The sequence below is a fragment of the Solanum lycopersicum genome, chromosome 6 (assembly GCF_036512215.1).
Source record: "Solanum lycopersicum chromosome 6, SLM_r2.1".
NCBI lineage: Eukaryota > Viridiplantae > Streptophyta > Magnoliopsida > Solanales > Solanaceae > Solanum > Solanum lycopersicum.
In genome coordinates this window covers 43,065,140-43,087,481 of record NC_090805.1, presented here as the reverse complement: position 1 = coordinate 43,087,481, position 22,342 = coordinate 43,065,140, and the positions used below count along the sequence as shown (strand labels likewise).

Sequence of the window (22,342 nt, the reverse complement as noted above, 5' to 3'; positions counted from 1 at the left end):
TTTTAGAATGAAATGATTTTTTGAATAATTGGATTTTACACCAAGAATGGAGTGGCAATTATTTTTTAAAAATAATTTAAGAAAAGGTATAGTGAGACAAATAAATTCGTTATGATATGAAGTAAATGAATTCATAAATAGTACAGTAAGTGAAAAGGTTAAAAAAACAATAAGTACTAAATTAATGAATGAGTCTATGATTGTTTATAGAATTATAGCTCTCTATATATTTAACTTATAATCGTAATACTGTAATATATATTTAGTTGTGAAGTGTATTAATATAATCATAGAATATCATTTCTTTTATTTCGGTCAAAGAAAATTGATGAACTTAGGTTAGCATCTTCTTTCTAAAGAGTAAAGAGAATAATTTTTTTCAAAAAGGAAATGAATTACCCTAAATATTCATAATTAAATTACCCTAGGATAAGTAAAGTAGTAACTTAAACTCCCAAACTATTAAGGCCTCAAAAATTGCCCATACTGTGTATAATTTTTTTTATAAAAAAGAAATGTGATAAGACTGTCAAATGTGTGTGAACACTAGTAAACTATTGATGGTTGAATCAAATACCTTATTATGCATATTTCTTCACTAGGGAATTAGTAATGACTGCCCCCATCAAATTTGACAATTGAGTACTAGAAGAGCACTTAATGATGTTTGTGGATAGTGTTGAGACAATATAGAGAAATCTATGTTTGAATATATGATGCAACAAGTTATAGACACTAAAATGTAGTCTGAAGGAGCTGATTAAAGAACACTTTTAACTTTTTGATAGAAAGTGAAGCGAAGAAGATGGAGAAAGAGTCCGCACAAGTGATGGTGGTGACGATAGAGGAGGAGGTGGTGGTAATGGTGACAGAGGAGGAGAGTTCATCATCTTTCAAACATCCTCATATGGTAGGCCTTTCCAGATATCTTGGGTCGGAGACTTGTGAATACAAGAGAAACTTTTGGAGAAAACGCTTTACCCCTTTTGGTAACTCTATCCAAATTAGTCAGACCAATGACTAACAGAGAAGTGCTCTCTTCCCCTGGTCTCAAATCTGTCTAGATGCAGCACTGCTTGTGCAATCATCAACTGTTGCTCCGACCATCCTACAAATCACAGATTATGATAAGACATAAAGTACACTCATGATCAGACAAACAAATTGAAACGGATGAAGTACTTTTTTTTTTTTCTTGACATATCAAATTACAAAACACCCGGAGAGCTTGATTGAGGAATCAAAACTCAATATTAGACGATCGGAAAGAACATAGCACTAATATTTATAATCGGTTGCTACAAAAATGATAATATACAACCTCAAGAATAATGTGATTTAAAATGTAACTATTATGTTTTCGTTTAAGCCATCAGATTGACTTCAAACCTGTTACTTATAATTTTAATGTAATTATTGATTTGCCTTATTAATTCATCAGTGCTAAGTAAATCGCCTAATCTTTTCGAACATTGTCTATCTAATACTTAACCACATTGAAATTAGTTGTTAATCTAACTGTACTCAAAATTCAAATTATTAAAATTTAATAACAATAGGCATTTTGAGTTACCTTAAATTCGTCTTCTTGGTAATCCCCTTGATATATCCCAACATACAGAGCTAATTTAGCCTCTCTTCCGCTTAAGTGGTGTGAGATCAAGACTTCCGTATTTTTTTTGCAAAAAGTGTTCTTTCATCCTCATAGATCAAATGAACTCCCCACTGTCTCACAATGCGCCCATGGAGAGATGCCTCAAATAGGCTATACTGGTTAATTTTTCCAAAATCTGTGCCGGACACCTGCAGCGAAGCATACAATGGTATGTAGACAAAGCAAACACACGAGCCGTATGTTCTAGATGCTGTTCCCACTTTACATTCTTTCTCTAGCACTTCTAAATCATCTTTGCATATCAATTTAGCTTTGACGAAAGCATAATCATACTTTTTGGATAGCCCTGAATCAGGATTCAACACACCTGCTCCCATGTGAGTAGCACAGCATATAGCAAAGCCCTTGAACTTATCATTATACCAATTAATAGGAAGTTCGAGCAACATCTTTTCCCCAACACTCTGGTGCTTAAACCAGGTGGGAATTGCACATTCAGGAAAGACGATGGAACAAGTCACCCTGTAATCGCAGTTGAGAGAGGACTGGACCACATTATCCATGTCGTGTGAAAGAAACGAACCAAGAATCTCATCCAAAACTGAGCTACCATTGCTCTCCTTTGTATAAGATTGTTGAACAAAACTATAATTAGTGAATGACACCAAATTCAACCTCGGGTACATTTGTAGCTTTGCGATACTGTGCTTGGCCAAAAAATCTTCTGCATATAATTCCTCTATACTTGGTGGAAGTTTGGGAAGTTCCTTAAGTTCCTGACACTGTTTTATGTTGAGATATCGAAGCTGAGAAAGTCGACTGATGATATCAGGTAATGAAATAAACTTGTTTCTGCTCAGATTCAATTCCAGCAAAGAAGGCAAGTTCATAAGAGCAGCAGTTTGGTTATCAGATAAATTGCATCCACTGAGATCTAAGCTTTTCAATTTCCTCAAACAATGAAACTCCCAGGAAGAGGGTAACATCAAACTGTCACCAGTTTGACGCTTTACTTTCCGGCTTCTTCTTAATGATAGAACTTTAAGTTTGCTTAAGTTTCTAACAATCTGGTAGTTTCCAAATGGCAGTGTTACCAGCATAGAGCTCCTCCATCTGGTTTAGATCACCTAGATTTTCAGGAAACTTTGCAAGTCTTGAGCAGCCTTTCACAGTCAAAATTTTCAGCTTTCTCATCTCAGAGACACTGGCTGGGAGTCTTACAAGGTTTTTACATGAGTGCAAATCGAGCAAGCTGATGCCACTGAGCTTTCCAACTGATGAGGGAAGTTCCCATATTGCAGTATGTGCCAAAAGGAGTTCTGATAGCAATTCCATATTTCCCTGAATTTCTGGAAATTTTTCTAACTTCTCACAACCTGAGAGATTGAAAATTTCAAGAGATTCCATTTGAATACTGCTTGGTAAAGAATTGAGACTTTTGCAGTTTTCCATATTCAAAAAGGTAACCTTTCTGAGATGGCCAATGGAAGGATGAATTTCTGCCAAACTTGCACAACTTTTCAGTATAATCCTCTGCAGGTTTGGGATCTCCGAAAAATTGGGCGTTCGGATTAAATTTCTAGAAAAACTTAAATTGAGGACTGTCAACTTATGAAATGCCTGTTCAGAAAAAGAGAATGAACAGAAACTTCAGCTTTAGCTATCATTTTCTTTTCTTCATATATAATTTATTTGTTTCTTACGGTGATAAATAATACCTTCGGTTCCTTGACAACTTCAACAAGAGAACTGAAAGGCATGCGGAGCCCAACAAGGTTTCCTGGTTCATAATATGCTGGTAAAGATTCAAAACTGTAGTATGACCAATCAAGCCATTTCAAGTTACTGGGGAGACAGTCAATAGGGTCACAAATAAGGTCATGATGCCGGACCTCCTCCCCTTTGACAATGAGTAACCTAAGACAAGGCATGTTTCGGAAAGCTTTGCTCCACTTGCATATATGTTGGTCTGCGCCCATTGGTACCATTATGCCTTTAATTGATTCTGTCTTCTGGAAAAAAATAAAGCAACTCCATTAAACAGAAATTCATTCTCCAGTCAATTTAAGGTTCTGTAATCTGTCACATGAGTTTACATTAGAAGTTCTTTTCCTTGAGACACTAAATTCAACTATCTTGATAACAAGAAGCCAAAACTGATAAATTGAACCTGGAAGTTTCAAAAGAGTAATAATGTAATTTCTTAAAAATAGTGTACCATCTGAAAAAAGAATTCCTATGCTTTCTTAAATTAAACCAAAAGAAATTAAAAAAATAAATCTAAACTTGTCAAACAAAAAGTATTCATGAGTTTCCAAAAGAAAGTTATTTATGATTCTAGAAATTCATATATGTCATGTTGCACATTATAATTTGCCCCTGAAATTCTTCTGTAGGAGAAAGAGATCTTCCGTCAAGGCCAAATAGATCGGCAACCCCTGGAACTTGGCATAAACTATCATTTTGGCACCCCATTGATGCATGGTACATATTGACACCCCAGTGGTGCCGTGGTCGGCCCTTGTCCGCTTTTAAGTCAGGTTTGCTTTGGTCTTTTCCCCTGTGCATTTAGTATTTAAACTACGTTATTTTGCTTAGTTTAAGCCTGATAATTTAGTCAGAACCGACCTAAAACCTTTATTCCCAAAAATCACCAAAACTTATAGCAAAAAGAGAAGAAGAATACGCCAGTTTTCTCAAGAACATGCAACAGGTTTTCTTCATTTCCAGCCCCGAAATCAAAGGATTTCTCCGTGAATTTCGTCTCCAAGTACGTGGGATTTCACTAATGGGTTCCTTTCATTCACTAGGTTCCTAAAATTTAGTCAATTTTTGATTCTTTGTATCTTCTTTAAACTTAGGGTTTCTAAATCCTTGGATAATTATTGGGATTTAGCTATTGTAGTATTCTTAATCAAAATACCATGATTTCTTGGAAACGTTGTTTAGTTCCTTGCATGAAATCCTAGTTGTGTAGATTCTCTTAGTTCCAGAATTACACTTGCTAGGTCAGTTAAGCAGATAATGATGGCTCCAGTTTGAATGTTATATTATTAGTATATTAATGTTGCATTCTCAAATTTTGCATGCCAGTATTTTGAGTTGTTCAACATTTCAATATTTCAGTCATAATGAGTCATATACATATTTAATTGGGAGTAGACTTAGCACCGAGTTCGACTAGGATTTCGTGTACCCTTATAGTCCTAGAAGTACGTGTCCCCCATAGGACATAAGTCCCCTCTTTTGAGTATATTTAGTGATCACGCTATACCCCTGATAAGATATATTAGGTTCTCTCGATGGGGCGTATACATCATACTCCACGTTTAGCTCATGTGATTTTATGTCGGTTAATAGTAGCTCCTACACTCAAACTCTTAGTGCATTTATATATATATATATATATATATATGTTTGTTCAGCTTATTATCTATATCTTGCATGCTCAATACATTCAAACATTGACACATACTCTGTGCTACATCTTTTCATGCAGATTTAGGTACTCCGCATTCGGACTGCGCTTAGTTGATCCTCGAAACGCATTCAGCAGTTTCAGTGGCGAGTCCTCATACTTCAAGGACAATAGACATACTTCCATTTCAGCCTTTACATTTTAGTTTCAGTTCTATTAGAGAGAGTTGGGGGCATGTCCCAACAACTCAACTTGTTAAGTTTGATCTTCCAGTTGTTACTAAACTCTTGGTATGGTTTATACATTCAGATTAGTTGGGTATTCCCCATTTTTCAGTATGCTTATAATATGCCAGACACAGGGTAAACTTGGGGTCACTCGTGATCCTAGGTCCCGTGTTACGCCAAGGGGGTAGCCTCCGGGCGTGACATCAACACACTCATTTTCTATTCGATAATAAATGCTCAAGATGATACAAATCTAAAACTACAAAATCATAATTCGAACTAGAACTCCAGTAAATGGATGTTGAGTAAGCTAGTGTAGTTGAAATCTTTAGATGGCGCATCAGTAATCTATGAAACAAAATATGCAACTAATCTTCCTAATTGTGCGAAAAGTAATATAGAAGACCAAATATGAAGCTACGAGGCCATACTTGTTGCCAAGATATTACATGATTAAAGAAACTATCCTATGAGATGCAGTTTAGATTGAGAAAAATGTACTAGCGGTAAAGTAAGTTGTAAAATTCGGATGTCTACTTCCAGTGAGATAAAGTAATGCAAAAGAGAAAATGGAATTCTCCATCTGAGGACATGTTTACCTGATTTGCAGAAAAAACAGTTTTTATATGATTCCATGGCTTGTCCTGGTCAACATTGCGTGCCACCCATTTGTTCTATCAAATCATGCATCTCAGCCATTCCTTCAGAAATATATAAGAGTAATTTTTGGATGAGGATATCTGTTCCAATCTCTGATCTGAAAACCAAAACTGTTTAGTATAGTGATCACATCATCTCTCTTTCTTCCTCTAAAAAAACATGCCATATCAAGGAATATATTCTTCTCTTCGTGGCTCAATCTAAGCAATTTTTTCATATTCTAATGCACTTCTCCACTCAGTAATGCCTCGCTTATAGAGAAAAGAACCCAGGACCTTAAGAGCTACAGGAAGATGGCGCTATTTATAGAGGTGGCCAACATCTTCAGAGTGCTCTCCATACTGTGGGCACCTACTGCAAGGCTGAAATCCCCTCTTTTGGAAGTTCGAACAAGATCTCTAGTAGTGAAGCAAGAGACCTTCAAAGGAGCCTTGCTATATTTCCAAGGCCAAGAAACCCTTTCCAACAAACTGTAGCCACTTCTGACTCTAAAGAGACCTGTTGGATGTCCCTTCCATATGATAAGATTATATTTTATTATAGTTTCTAAGCATCTGAAACAAAAGACATAATCTTTCCACTTCCCAGACATTTAAACTCCTTCAAAGAAAGAGATTCCAGCCTTGAGTTGAATAAAATTCAGGAATTACCCTGTTGAGCTGCCAAGTGAAACTTGTTCATTTTATTTGTCTTAATGCAGCAGCTTAGTGAGAACTTCCTTTACTATTTGTAGATAGTGAGTTATGTCAATTTACTTTTACTTGCTAAGTAATTCTTCATAGCATCTTTAACGTTGTTATTTGTCTGATAATTAGTTTGACTGATGACATTTGGTATTGATTCGAGAAGAACATTTTTCTTGTAAATTAGATTGTTGCAAAGTTTTACAGGATTTCTAGAATTAGATGTACTATATTTAAGTAGTTTGGAAAACTATCCTTTGATAATAGAAGCCAGATGTAAATCAGTCGGTGTTTCCCTAAGGCCATTATGCTTTGTCAAAGGAGAATAGGGTCTTACTGTTTGATGTGAATTCCAGTTCAGTGTTAACATAGTTCTTTTCTTTTCTTTTCAGTGGACAGATTCGGTTAAAGGCATAATGGTTCCAACATATATGCAAGTGGAGCAAAGCTTTCAGAAATATGCCTTGTCTTAGGTTACTCATTGTCAAAGAGGAGGAGGTCTTACTACAGTTTTGAATCTTTACCAGCAAATTTTCAAGCACGAAACCATGTTGGGCTCAACATGACTTTTAGTTCTGTTGTTGAAATTTGCAAGGAACCAAAGGTATTGGTTGATCTCTTCATGACAGTGCTCTCTAAGCATTGAATATTCTTTTACAGGAAAGAGTTGGTTAAAACTGACATCTTTTATTCTTCACCTTTCTATAAGCAGGCATTTGACAAGTTGACAATTCTCAATTTAAGCTTTTCACAAAATTTACTCAGAACACTCAACTTCTCTGAGATGCTAAATTTGCAGAGAATTGTGCTGAAAGGTTGGTTGAGGTTCATCCATCCATTGACAATCTCAAAAAGCTTATTTCTCTGAACATGAAGGACTGTAGAAATCTCAAGTTCTTCCTGAGCAGTATTCAAATGGAATCTCTGGAGAGCCTCAAATTAGAAGCTCTTACAGAAATTCAGGGGAATATGGAGTTACTATCAGAGCTTCTTTTGGGATGTACTGCAATTCGGGAACTGCCATCATCAATAGGAAGGCTATTTGGCATCAGCTTACTTGATTTGCATTCATGTAAAAATCTTGTAGGACTTCCAGACAGTGTTAGCAAGATGAGAAAACTGAAAGTTTTGATTCTTAAAGGCTGCCTAAATCTGGCGACTTTTCCAGAAAGCCTGGGTGATCTAGAAGGGTTGGAGGAGCTTTATGCTGGAAAAACTGCCATTCGGCGACTACCAGATTCTATGATAAAGCTAAACAGACTTAAAATCCTATCACTAAAAAGGACACGGAAGATAAACTCTGAATTTGCTAGAGATAGGATATTTCCTTGTGCATTTGATGGTTTGAAGGAATTGAAAAGTTTGGATCTCAGTGGATGCATTTTATCTGGTGACAAGATTTTTGCTCGTATAAACCTGAGCAGAAACAAGTTTGTTTCTCTACCTGATAGCATCAGTCAACTTTATCGACTTCGATATCTCAACATAACACACTGTCATGAACTTCCCAAACTTCCTCAAATATATATATAATATATAGAATCACTCATTCATTGTGCATGTCCCATGATGCTAAAGCATGGTATGCTGCCTGTTATCGTCGTTCTGGAATGCTGAACATGATCTTAACTGCTGAATTTTCCCCGTTTCTTCTATTGTATTAACCCTGCCTGATTTTGCCTTTGCTAGGGGCTTAGATTTCTGTTTAGCAGATTGATGGTATAGTGCCCACTTATACTGACACCAAATATTGTCCTAATTTAACTGTCTGATGGGTGTCCCAGTTTGCATCATGTATCACCTATCTCAAAAAGAAATTGATAAATGCATTGATTTCACTTTGTAATTATGGATTTTAAAGTACAATATTCTGCCTGAATGTGCTTATTTGTTTGATGTTATATAGTTATAATGCGAATTAGCATCAGTTGTGCCCCTAGTGGCGTTGGCCTTGTGGCAAGAGGTGATGTATGTGTTAGACGCATGTCACGGAATTAAACCCTATAACAAACAAAAGAAACTGATATTTAAGTGATGAAGGGTAGAGGAGTAGACCCATTATCCGCAAAGTTTGGGATCGTGTGTCGCTGGCCCTGGAGGATTTCTTTGGTTATCAAAAAATCTAAGGAGAAAAAAAAAAGAATTAGCTTTAGCCGTATAAGTTTTGCAAATTAATTTTTTTATCAGAAATGTTTTTATCAATAAAACAGCACTAAGATAGTGCTGATTATTACAGAGTATACTTGATGTATATTTTATATTCATTTTGAGACAAGTATATGATGATTATAGTTTTTGGATTGGCACCATCTTTGCAGCAAACTAAATGGGATATTTAAATATCTTATGGACATGATTACACTTATCAAAAATCATTCTATTTATTTTATTCCTTTTTTCTGAAATTTACTTTTCTAACAAAGATTAGTAACATTAACAATTTAATACTGTAAGATTATTTATTCATAATTGAAAAAATCCTGTCATTCCATTGTTTCATTCTTTCCAGTCTCTAGACATATCTCATCAACACCACATTAAAAAAATATTGTGCTCATGAATATTTTGATGCATTATGAAAGACACTGATGAATTGAAACTTTATCGGTAGCTCAAAATTGTACCATACTCATTAAATGTCACCAATAAATTTAATTCTTGATATTACTTATCATCTACAAATGAAATTGTCTTGTAATTAATTTCCACTTAGACTATTGTATTTTAAAATATGAATATATGATATTCAAGATATTACTCCAATGGAAGGCAATCCAATATATAATGAAGCTATCGATAAGTTGTCTGCTTGAGATCATATAAATTGAACACATATAAAAATTTGAAAGAATGTATTCGGTAAAGCTTCTTCAACTATATTTTTTATGTTTTTTAAATTTTTATTCCATCCGAAAAAAAGTGTTACTCACAAATTAACTCTAAGTCAGCTAGCATGGGAAGTACAAATTCAGCAAAATCTAGCAATTTTGGTATGAAAAGTACGAGTTCATTCTAAGTGTAGAACTCAATAATTTTGATTTAATCTGATGTATTAATTGAAAATTTTACTTTATAAGTAATATGATACGTTGTTTGAATTTATGAACTTTCAATTCTATATCTAAAAGTGATTGTATGCAGAGAAAATGCATCAGTGGTAAATTAATTTATTATCTTGGTAAACGGTTGCAATAAACCTTAAATAGTAAGTGTTAAGATCTGAAAACTATAGTCTAAAATTACTCTCAAATTGTAAAATTATTTTAGTTTCTAGTACCAAAAATATTGGTTGCTTGTCCCTTTCATTTAAAAAGTACATAAATTAAAAGGCTCCCCCAAAATTTACAAAAATGCATTAACCCCCCACAACATCTTGTAGATTTCTTTTTTCTTCTTCTTTTATTTCTTTTTTCATAGGGGCCCAAGCAATTATGTACATTATTAAAAAGACAAAACAAAACTAACGGACCTACTAGTCATGTACATGTCAATTGTCATTCACTTATCCACCTAACATTTTCTATCAAAAATCAATTCCATAATAATAATACTAATTAATAATATTTTTTTAAAAATACACTTCATGTGTCCCATACTTGGGAGTGAGAGGGGGAGGGTGAAATACGAAGTCCAAATACTTGAATTTAACTATAAATTCGGATATAAATTTTAGAAATAGAATTTACATATTTTTTTATAAAAAAAAGACATTGTAGATACTAATAATTCAAAATATTTTTGATAAAATTATGATATAAAATGACTTAATTATTAAAGAAATACTTTCACAGAGAGAAAAAATAACAAACAAACCATGATCACCCCTTTTAGTTTCATTCATTATCCAAAAGAAGATAGTAGGACAAAACATGGGGATGTTTAGGTGAAAAAGCTTATCCAAAAGGGGTTGACACAAACACAAACACAAATTTTAATTTTCACAATCCTTTTCATTAAGAGGGTGAAGAAAAGCAGAAACAGCCAACTTTGGTAGGTATGAGTAACATGGCTTCTTTGCTCTTTTTATGGGCCATGTTCTACAATTGAAAAAGATGTCCTCTTATCCATTTTATTGTTTCATCTCAACCAAGAATTTAAATATTATGTTCATCACCAATAAAATCTCATATAATATAATATAAATTACTTAAAAAGGAGTATTTTTTTCTTTAAACCCCTTGAAGTTTTTCATAATTATATAGACTACCTTTAAAGTATTGAAAATTTCAAAAATTGGCACTTCTTTTTGTCACTAAAGTTGTAGGAAGAGTCCAACAGAGAAAAAAATTTAAAATAGGAAAAAATATCTGATACACATCTTATTTTATTGTTATCTTTAAAATTTTCCATCATTTAAAATAAATCAAAAATTTCCCTTCTAAATACATCATTTTCCTCTCGCTATACATCCATATTTCTCTCGGTTACATCCCTCTCTCTTGGATACATCTTTCGCCTATATACGCGGATCATGTCCTCTCTCTAATGCATTCCTCCCCTCTCGAAATATCATTCCCTTATGTATTCAGATGTCCTATCCCCTCTCTGATACATCTCTCCCGTCTTTGATACATCTCTCGCCTATCTATCTGGATGTCTACTGATGTATCCAGAATTCATAAATTTTTAGGGACTTTTGTAATTTAAAAAATAGTAGGGAAATAATGTAATCACCTCTTAATACTATGGGACTTATGTAATCACTAATAGTTTCTCTTGTTTGCAATATTGATGCATTTTTTGTCCTCTCCTAAAATTTTAACCACTTTTAACTTTGATTTTACCTATAACTTATGATAGGAATGTTCAATGTTTTTACCCTTCAGTGTGGCCAGTGATTAAGACTTGAGACTTCCATGTTGGAGGTCTCAAGTTCAAAACCCCTTGCCAGCGAAAGTAAGAGGATTGTCATTTGGGTCGAGCTCGTAGCATCAGGCTTACCTAGTACGGGTTACCTCTCCTATGTGATTTGCGAGTTATTGTATAAGAACGGGGGTTTAACCCTCTGCGCACTCAAAGGATAACTGTTGTGCATTTCCCTTGTCATAAAAAAAAATAGTATAAATAATAACTCCATTTGAGAGAATGTGAGAAGATGAGAACACCTTGTTTTGCTTAGGAGAAATATTATGGCAATCCATGTTCATGAGGGAGTTTTTGGTAATCATGTATTTTCTTCGTTTAAATTTGTTTGACATATTTTCTCTTTTAGTTTGTTTTCAAAAAAATAACTTTTTTTAATAAATTTTAAAATTAATTTTTTACGTGACATGTTTAATTAAGATTATATTATTAAATAGATTTTTTAATACATTTGACAAATATTTAATTCAAAACAACAAAATCCAAAAATATATTTTATTAATTTTTAAAAATAATTTATGTCAAAGTCAAAATAGATTAAACTAATTGAGATCAAGGATGGAGTATATAACATTTTAGTACAAGTCAATGGCCTTAGTTTTGTCCAACTTTTTATCATTCAATCTAGTTGCCTTCACACAATATATGAACATGTTAGATTTAACAATAATGGTTCTCTTTTTAAAATTAAAATACACTTTCTCAAAGAAAATAAAATAATAATTTGTTCAATAGTGCTGGTCTTCTAGAAGAAAATAAAGAAATTAAAATAATAATTAATCACTATATATGTTAATTAGGGAAAGAATTGGTACGATATAAATCTTAAGCACAAATATAATAGCGTAATGTAGGTGCAGATTGACACTCAAAAGTTATTTGTCAAAGTAAAATATGATGATTTCATTTGACGAAGACGGAAAATATAAAATAACTAAAATTAAACTTTATTCAAGTTTGTTATGGTCAATAATAGATATCATGAAATTGACTCCAATCTCTATATCATAAAATCTTTTTATTTAAAAAAATAATAATAAAGTTTCTATCACATGATGTTTTTCGGTTATAATTAGGTGGTGAACTAATTTGGTATTATCCTCTTCTTTTTTTTTTTGTCTACGTAAGAAGATTTATATAATTTACTTTGACTTTTATGAGTTTAAAAATATAAGAACATATTTGATTGTATTTATTTGTATGTACTTTAAATATTTCATTGTTAATATTTTTCATATAATTTTTACAGTATATAAATTATTGAAGATTGTATATTTTAAGTGTTTAGTTAAATCATAAAATTTAATTATGTCATATAAATTAAAATAAATTAATAATAACTATGAAATTAATCTGAACTTCTGGTTGAAATAGTCTTATTTTTTTTTAAAAAAAAAATACATCACACAATCAAATGTGATTAATAATTTCTTAATATTTTGTAGAAGCTGCAAAATACTTGCGTTTATGAAATGCTACACATGCCATTTGTATATTAAGCAAAACTGATTGAACTTGTCTAAAAAAAATAAAAATTAGGCCTACACAGTCAATCTAGAAAAATAATTTCTTAAAATACGGTGCAAAATACAAAATAGTTTTTAATATAGTTAGATTTTCTACATTAAAGGTACATATTGTGAATAGAACACTAAGTATTTATTTATTTCTTATTGTTATGTATGATCTTAAGGTCCCAATCAATTGTATGATCATAATTCTACAAGTTAGTCGTATAAAATAACACAATTTATACGGTCAAATCATAGAAAGAGTCATTTGGATTATAATTTCAATTTGAAAATTGTATAAAGGAAAACCACTTACGACATTATAATTTTTTTGGTGTAAACTAAATATTATGAATTAAAAAAATTAAAATAATTGATTGCGTGATTTATGAAATGTGGACTTAAGCAAAGATCTCCGTGAAGGCAGAACCATCAATCACACTTAGATAAATCATATGCTACTGATTAATTCAAATTTAGGGAGTGTTTGATATGAATTGATTATTATATTTTTATGCTATAAGAAAATAAATATTCTTGAAAATGAGAAAATTGACTTTTTATGTTACGACTCAAAAATGGACGTGATGGCATTCGCTTATCCCACCAAGACAAGTCAGCCTAAAACTCAACCATTACAATAAAGTGTGGAAATAAAATATAAGTAACTTAATAAAAAACCCCAAAACCTGGTAGTCACGTGTACAAGCCTCTAAAATATTACAATTGATTCAAAAGAAAACTCAAGTCTCAAATGAACTTGTTTCTAGAATAGAACAAGATCATAATTAAGGAGATGAAAGTCTGCTGAGATGGAAACAGCTGCCTCACAAATCTCCAAGAAGCCTCAGAAAAGAAGAGAATGACAAGTACAACAAAAATCAAGGCTCATAACCTACAAAAAGAATTTGTAGAAGCAAGGGGTGATACAAAACCACACGGTACTCAGCAAGTAAACCTCTAACACAAGCTAAGGGGATGAAATACGAATACTCCTACCACTCCCAACTGAACCTCCACAACTACAACCTGCATTAAAATCTACCCAACATAACAGCTCAGAGTTTACATAGCACGTAGCTCAACAACACTTAGACAAATTACATATTCTCAACAACAACACTTTAACAAATTACATACCCTCAACAACAATACTTCAACAAATTACATATCCGCAATAACAAGCTCAATATTGATCTATCACAAGTTCCACAGGAGGCAATCAGAAGATCAGCAAAACACGATATCAAGTTCACTAATAATAAGTATGTGCAATTCAATGGAATGCAATGTCAAGTATAATGATGCATGTCTGACCTAGTGATACACACCCGCTGTCTCTCAGTCCGGGACCCATGGGGGACATATCTGTCCATGCATCTGTCGCGGCGCACGACACGACCCTCGATAATAGTAACCATCGCGGCGCGCGATACGTCCCTCGAAATATAGTATCCATCACGGCGCGCGATACGTCCCTCGAAATGGTACATCCTCTTAAGTACCCATTCTTTCTCAATGCACATAACACTTGTCCCAACCAATGCCTCAGAATAATGTAGATGACAAGTTCACACATATAATGAGGAGATGACCATTTCCATAACATCACACAGTTCACAACCACACAAACATGAAGTTACATCAACAATGATTCAACAAGCCTTCAACCCTTTCTCAACACAACAGACATAAACAATTAATCACATTGCCTTTTGTTATCCCCATTCTTTTCATCATTAGAATTAATCAATGTGGATAAGTCAACCTATCACCAATCCCGTTACTCCCAACATTTACCACAAGTACATACACGTATTTCATACACTTAACAAGAGTTTAGAAATCCACTTGCCTCATTTAATCGAACAATCTTTTCGATACTTGAGTCTTTCCCCCTTTCAATGGGCTCCAAATCAGAACAATCTATCCAAACAATTTACCACAATAAGATTTTAACATTAACAACACCCACGTTACTTAAGTGTTTATCCTTGATACAAAAATTCACCCAAATTTATAGTCAAATTCGTAAATCTTGATGCCAATTAACATTTTAACAATAAAATTACGGAAATTTATGTTCAACTTAATAGAAAGGATGAAAATAATTACCTTGACGCCTTGACATGAAAATATTGATTTTTCTCCTCCTTTTCCCTTTTCTTTTCTCCCTTTCTTTTCTTTTCTTCTCTGCGTTTTTTTTTCTTTTTCAAATCGTTCTTTTTCTTTTCCTCATATAAGCCGGCACAGGCTTTAAAATGTTTAGGACACTTTGCCCCTTTTCTTTTTATTTTATTTTATTTATTTATTTAATTAATTTCTTTTATATTTTTTTTCTATGTTTTTTTTAAAAAAAAATTTAGCAATAAAATAATCTTTTATTAAATCTAAAATCATGTCACTCATTGTTACAAGTCATATAAATTATCTATAAAATCTACTTTTTATAATAGTTGGAATTTCTAAAACGACTAAGAAGGTCGTTACATTTTAAGTGGGAATATTTTAAATTGGGAACGAGAAAACAAGTCTCAGAATTGGCTATTAACGCTTATGATTATCTCATCCCAAAAATCTAACTCCTGCCCCACCCCAGCCGGATCCTGTTCCACCCTAACCTCAACCCTATACATCGTAATGTTTTAATAGATTACGTACCAAAGATTTTTACTTATTTACTTGCTATAAGCTAAATTTCAAAAAATAACTAAGTAGTAGATTCGATAAAAAAAAATATTTCCTTTCACGCTAAACAACTTTTATTACAATTGAAATTACTTCTAAAGAGCAGGCTAATCATATTGCTTGCCCATTTGATTTGTACCCCCAAATATCTCACAATCACAAGGTAGGCCAAATCGACAAGCATCTCTTAATCTTTTGACTTAAGGAATTAAATACATTTCATTTTGCTAAGTGATATTTATGATGAAATTTAGTTAATTAGAATGATTACTTGTAAAACCAGGAAAGCATAAGGGAATTTCTTTATCTCTAATATAAAATAGAAACTTTGAACAACTATACAGAGAATGCAATAGCTAGCCATAAATATTATATAATACTATAGTGTAGATGTTAACTGTCGCAGATTGAAAAAAATTAAAAAGGACTTTTAGATAGGCAAGAAACAAAGAAGAAAAAATAAAAAAAATACTAATAAAGGAAAAAATGTGAACAAATTAGAAAAAATGACTCAAATAAGCTATATATGTATACCAACAATTAAAAAAACGTGGACCGACTATGTTGTGACAATTAAGTTCTAGATTATTTATTGATTTAATTTATACATAACAAAATTATTTTAAAAAATCTGATAAAATTTAATATGTCGAAACAAGTTATTTGCCTAATTTCTTAGGTTATAATTCATATTGAAGAAATTTTCTATGGTAATTTTCAAATAGACCGCTAGAAATGAAGTCAGAATTAAAAGTTTGGGATTTTAAATTTTAGGACCAAAAAACATAAAAAAGTTTTTGTGACAAATATAAAATCTACAAAAAAACTAGTGAATTTGTCTAAATTCATGAACCCCACCTAGCTCTCCTGTCCTGCTGTATGTGGTGTGTTTTCCATTTTTCTTGAACAAAATTTTGACCTAATACTCGTGAATCATTATTTGTGTAAACTTTACATGAAGATCCAGTCAATTAAATTAATTTTCCAACTGTAAAATTGACTCTTCACCTTTGTTCTAAATAGATTTGACCTTTTCTCAACATGCATGTCACACTTTTTTAATTTCCAATTTCGTGGCTATAAATTTTGAGGTTTCGTCTCAATCACTCTCCCTCTCTTGCATTGTTTTCAAATGTAAAAATATAGGTACTCACTGTGATTTGCTTTGTTATTTGAGTTTCTTCAAGTTTTACAATTTGCATTATCGTTATTGAAAATATTATATTCATTCTATCCTATGAAAAATAATTCATATTTGTACCTAGAAAATATTTTTTAAAAAAAAAAAACATACAGCTAATCGTGGGATGAAAAAAATAATTTTTGTTTCTTCTACTTTAGTTTTAGTATTTGATAAGTGGGTAATTTACCTATTCATCAGCTGGTTATTAAACTTTCATTATTGTGTGTGTTTTAACTGAAAAAATGTTGAAGTTATAATGTTTAAGCCACAAAAGACATGATTTTATGATTTATAGGTGTTTGAAGTGAAACAACGACTTGCTTTGAGAGGACATATGATGTCATAAAAGGACTAAAAGGACCCTCTGGATGTACAATTTTTTTTCAAAAGATTATTTAACTAAAGTTCATAAAAGTTAATATTAAGATCCAAAACAAAAGTTCCCGTACAACATTATTTCACATTCCTATTGATAATATAAACAAGTATTAAATTTTGAGCATAATTTTTTTAAAAAATTTGTTTAAACATTTACATTTTTTTTTATGTTGCAAGATTTTAAAAATAAAAATAATTTGTTTGATCAGTTAAGTAGTGTTTTCATCTAATTCTCTATAAAATTGACTTTAACCTAGTTGAATTTTATATTTAAACAATAATCCTTTTATACTTTATCGTAAGGTATAATTTGAATGTATTTAGCTATTCTTTTCTGAGAGATTATTGCTACACATCCAAAGTTTCTACTTTATCAGAAAGAAAATAAATTTATTCTTACAATAATTTATTTGAGTTTACTTCGTATTACAGTTCATATAGACTTTTATAGAAGGCATGTATAAACAAATAAAAACAAGATTGTAGAAGAAAAAACATCTCCTTACCGATTAAATCGAAATTTTTTATCTTTAAATAAAATTCAATAATTTCAAAATTAATAATGAATAACTTATTAATTTAATTATCATTCGAGATGTCCATAAATTTAAAATTAATAATATAATAAATGAATAAAATAAAAAAGTTAGTATTAGCAAATAAAGCAAAAAAATAAAAATAAAATCAGAGAGGTGTCAGAAACAAAAGACAAAGGAGAGGCTCCTCACATGTAATAGAGTCTTATCTACATCAACAAATTAAAATCATATTGTTATTTTCCAGATATGACGCAGCAAAAGTAGTGCATGGGAGGGGTTAGGTAGCTAACAAAAACAAACACAATCGAAGAATAAAGTGATCTTAGTCGGAAATAGTTATTGAGTCGGGTTCATTCTTAAGAAATATTAATTATTAATGCGTTAGCTTATTATTATAATTTAATGATCGATGAAATGAATTATGATTGTTATGTGTATAATATCACTTTTTATGAATCGAATAACTAATGCTCTACGCAGTTCTGAGTTAATTGAAATAGATCTTTATAATTAAATTAAAAAAATTGGCTGTAAAAGAAAGGGAGCATGTGATTGCATTTGCAATTATTATGAGAATATGGATGTTTGAGTGTTAATTACAACAAATACAATAAAAACAAAACATTATTATTATTATTATTATTATTATTAATTAAAAGAATAAACGCCATCTGCCCGGAACGTGCTTTCTCCTAAATGCATGCACATGCACATTCTTATTCTTCTAAGCTAACTTACGTATTAGATCAGATATGTTTGGTGGGAATGAAAATATTTTTTCAAATATTTGATACGTAAGTAAAAAAAATATTATAAAACTTAGAGATGTAATAAGTAATATATACAGGAGCGATACAAATAAATTGGCATGATGAATAGGTGCGTTGAAACATGAATTGTGAAAATAACATAATCAATCGTGTAACTTATATTTTACTTTTACTAACAAAAAAGTCATTTACCTTATTTTTTAAAAAAAATAAATTACTGAATTAAAAATGAAAAAATTATCCATAGTATTTTCCGAGTTCCTTTTAAATTTATCTTCTGACTTTTGAGTATCTAGTATTCTCATCTTTTTATCTAAAAAAAGTCATTTAAAACTTCATATTTTTACGGCACGACTTTATCACATTACACTAAAGATGGTGTAGCTAATTTTTTTTATTAATTTATTTTTTGGGCAAAGGCGTAGGATGTGTAAGTAAGAGTTGAATTAATAATAAAATAAATTGTTGACAATTTGTATAGGTAAGTATTCGAAATGAAGAAAACGGTTTTTTTGTGTGTAACATGAGGGGCGGTTCAAGTATTTCACCGCCAGATTCTTTTGAATTTAATAAGTTACTTTTATGCAAAATAAAAAAAAATTATGTGAAAATTCACAATTTTTTTACCAATTATAATATATAAAAAATTCATGATTCTCAAGTTCAATGAGTTTAATAATAAGGACCAAATAGGTCAAATCCAACAAAATAAAATCCTGAAATTATCTTTATTGTGTTATAATGTGACACTCTTCAGAAATGTGCTACTTATTTTTTAAAAAAGTAATTTTTTTACAAGAAACTAGGTTTTCTTATTGAATATATGACTTTTTTTTTGGGTCCACTTATGATTCTTGTTGAGCAAATTAGTTATTTGTGCCCAAGTCTAGAATTATATGAAAAGATGTAAATCTCATCCATATATAAAGCTACTTCTCAAAAATGAAAATATTTTTATATTTAAATTTGATTCAAATTATTAAAAAAACATGTATAATCATTTTATTTAATCAATTAAACTTAGGTCCCGTGTAGCCCCAAAAGTACTTTGGAAAAATTTGAAAAGTATTGTTTGATCATATTAACTTTGACAAATATAATTGTCAAATATCTCAAATTTTCAAGCACTAGAAAAAATTAGTATGTACAAAGTTATAAAATTTTGGGAGTTTTAAAAAATTTAAAAATTACCCCAAATTTTTATATTTTATAAAAAGATATATCCCATATTATTAATTCCGACTAATATTTATTACTACCTCTCTGAAAAAAGTTTGAGTGATAAAATTAAAAAAAAAAAAGAAGAAGTTTAAGAAGAAGAAGAAACAACTAGTGCTTAATAAGTTATACTTACATCTGAATTAGTGATAACTTTAAATATGTAATTAACATATTATCTTACTAAATTGTCATTGTTATTATTAATAAATTTTTAAAAGAGAAACTTATATAAATATATATTATAATAAAAAATTATTTATAATTTATAATAATAATATTTTTTTTACTTGACCACTTTTAATTTATTTATAATACAAGTTTAATACATATTACAAAGATAAATTCAATATTTAAATATAGTATAAATTTTATTGATAGATAATACATTTATCACACATTTTTATACACTTATAATACAATGTAACAATTTTAAAAAATAATTATAATTTAAATATACTGCATAGATATTTCACTTTTAATACATATTACAGATTTATATAAATGGTAATAAATAGAAAAATCGTTAAAGTCAATAATTACTTTTAAAAATGTATTAATTTATGTAATTTTTCTTTTTTTTTTAAATTTGTAAATATAAATCTTATTGAGCCATAATAGAATTTATAATGGAAAAAATATGGAATAGGGTGGAGGCAAAAGCTTGTCATTTCCAACTGGACTTTCTTATAAAAGAAGTACTTTTATTTGTTTAGCTGAGCTATTAAAATAGGACTTAGGAATGAAGAATCCCATACTTACACTGTATTAGCACATGACCATACCCACACCCATCCCTAACTTTAACTAACACATTGTTTTCTTCTTTTTTCTTTACTACTTTAAGCCAGAGATTGGGTTACCTACCTTCCAAACATGTCACATGTTCTTTCCCTCTTATTAAATATTTTCTAATTAGTTTAATTTATTTTGTTTCTAGAAGCACATTATAATATCGTGTTCAAAGTCAGAATTTTCATTAACAAGATTAAATTTGTAAAAAAAAGTCGAAGGAAGTGTTAGCCTTTAGTACTATATATTTATAATTAACCAAATAAGAACAATGCACTTTTTCGAAGAAGGTTCGCTCAATCTTAATTAGTTATATATTTAAAAATTGACCATCATTTTTTTTTTGAAGATGGAAAATCCCTCGATCATACCTGACTCCGTCTCTTTTTCAAAGCCAACAACCACAACCAATAAAAGTAAGGGGAGTTATATTCTAGTTTCGTTTGTTTGGGTATTAAAAAAATTAGAAGGAAGATTCCCTTATTTCCCACTCAATCCAAACAAAACTAAAATCTCACACAACCAAACATACATAGTATTATAATTATTCTCTTATAGTGAGTTAGTTGTGTTATTAGGTGGAGGAAAATCCGCCATTCTTTCTGGAACCTTAATATAAAGCAGTACTGGATTCCCAACAAACACATTACACATTTATTAATTAATATGTACTATATTTAAACACAATATTTGACAGCTTAACCATTGGCCAAACGCCACTTGATTCAATTCCAAATCATACTTTAATTTTTTTATTTAAAATAACTCCATAGAACATCCATCTTTGCTTTTATGGCTTGAATTGTATTCCTTGACACTAAATAACATTTAAATTTTAAATTTTAACATAACATAGCATTTTAATATAGAAAAGTTTACAACTTTTTGTTACTTGTAGTAAAGTCGTAGAATATAGTATTAAGTTAATCTGATCTAATTTTATGTAACCATTTTGGAATAAATGAGTATATATTCTACTAGTACAATCTTTAGTTTTACTTTGTATACTTTCATATATTTTTTATTAATTTTAATTTGCAACTTCATTTTAAGCTCTATTTATTGAGACTTGTGTACCTACCCCCATTATTTTTGATAAAACATGGCACTAGTGCCTCCACCTTTTGAAACATTGAATTCTTGTACACCAAATTTCACCATTCCACTTTTAAAAAAAAAACAGCAAAATTATAATGTTGAAGAAACCTACCATTTAATTTGGGATATTCAATGTTTTTCTAAGTACAAATTAAAGTAGTTGGATGAATAATGTTGTTATCAAGCTAGCCATTTCGAGAAAGGATAAACAAAATGATAAGAATAAATGTTGGGTTCAAAAGAATTTTTTTTTTTTAATTATTCAAACATGTATATATCGTTATATCAAATAATATTTAGAGACAATTAATTAATAATAATAATTCATTACAATTAAATATATATTTTTAATGATAGTTAACACTATAAAATCTATAACAATCAAATCTATTGATAATTAACTAATGCTGATATTAACACTCTTTTATTAATGGCCATCGAAAGGCATTTTTATTACGAATTTATCGATTTAGCTGACTTTGTTGGCTCATACATTTGTAGCCACTACCAGACCATTTTACCAAACTTAATTTTATTATATGTTCACATTTTAATTGCTTACTCATTTGCCCTTTATAAATATGCTCAGTTGATAAAATTAGGTGCTTTTTTATTAGTCAAAATTAGAATCTATCACCAGATGAATTCCTTCAGATAAGATTTGGTTGGGTCGAATCTTGTCAATTCCATACTCAAAAG

The 22,342-nt window shown here is 30.6% G+C and overlaps 1 protein-coding gene and 2 long non-coding RNA genes across 4 annotated transcripts; 1 reads left to right on the top strand and 2 right to left on the bottom strand.

Moving 5' to 3' along the window:
- Positions 1-462: 462 nt before the first annotated feature.
- LOC101253696 (disease resistance protein Roq1-like) lies at positions 463-5,995 on the bottom strand. 2 transcript variants are annotated; one of them, XM_019214176.3, is made up of 5 exons: positions 5,860-5,995; positions 3,334-3,627; positions 3,083-3,235; positions 1,574-2,991; positions 463-1,108 (listed from the first exon to the last, which is right to left on the bottom strand). In XM_019214176.3, exon 4 carries the CDS (start codon positions 2,713-2,715, stop codon positions 1,660-1,662), a length of 1,056 nt encoding a protein of 351 aa, XP_019069721.2. In that variant the 5' UTR covers positions 2,716-2,991; positions 3,083-3,235; positions 3,334-3,627; positions 5,860-5,995; the 3' UTR covers positions 463-1,108; positions 1,574-1,659. The 2 variants fall into 2 exon arrangements, with proteins under 2 accessions (XP_019069721.2, XP_004242235.2); XM_004242187.5 differs by having other exon boundaries at positions 1,574-3,235.
- A 1,073-nt stretch (positions 5,996-7,068) lies between these two features.
- LOC101254003 (uncharacterized) lies at positions 7,069-8,490 on the top strand. The gene is made up of 2 exons (XR_011221782.1): positions 7,069-7,207; positions 7,316-8,490. It is a non-coding gene; the product is annotated as an uncharacterized lncRNA (long non-coding RNA).
- Positions 8,491-13,463: 4,973 nt separating this feature from the next.
- Positions 13,464-15,222, bottom strand: LOC138349160 (uncharacterized). Its single transcript, XR_011221781.1, has 2 exons — positions 15,093-15,222; positions 13,464-14,903 (listed from the first exon to the last, which is right to left on the bottom strand). It is a non-coding gene; the product is annotated as an uncharacterized lncRNA (long non-coding RNA).
- Positions 15,223-22,342: the final 7,120 nt, after the last annotated feature.

What these genes read in the sequence shown, in the direction of transcription:
- LOC101253696 (XM_019214176.3), bottom strand. Translation starts at nt 2,715, where the DNA reads ATGCTGGTAACACTGCCATTTGGAAACTACCAGATTGTTAGAAACTTA.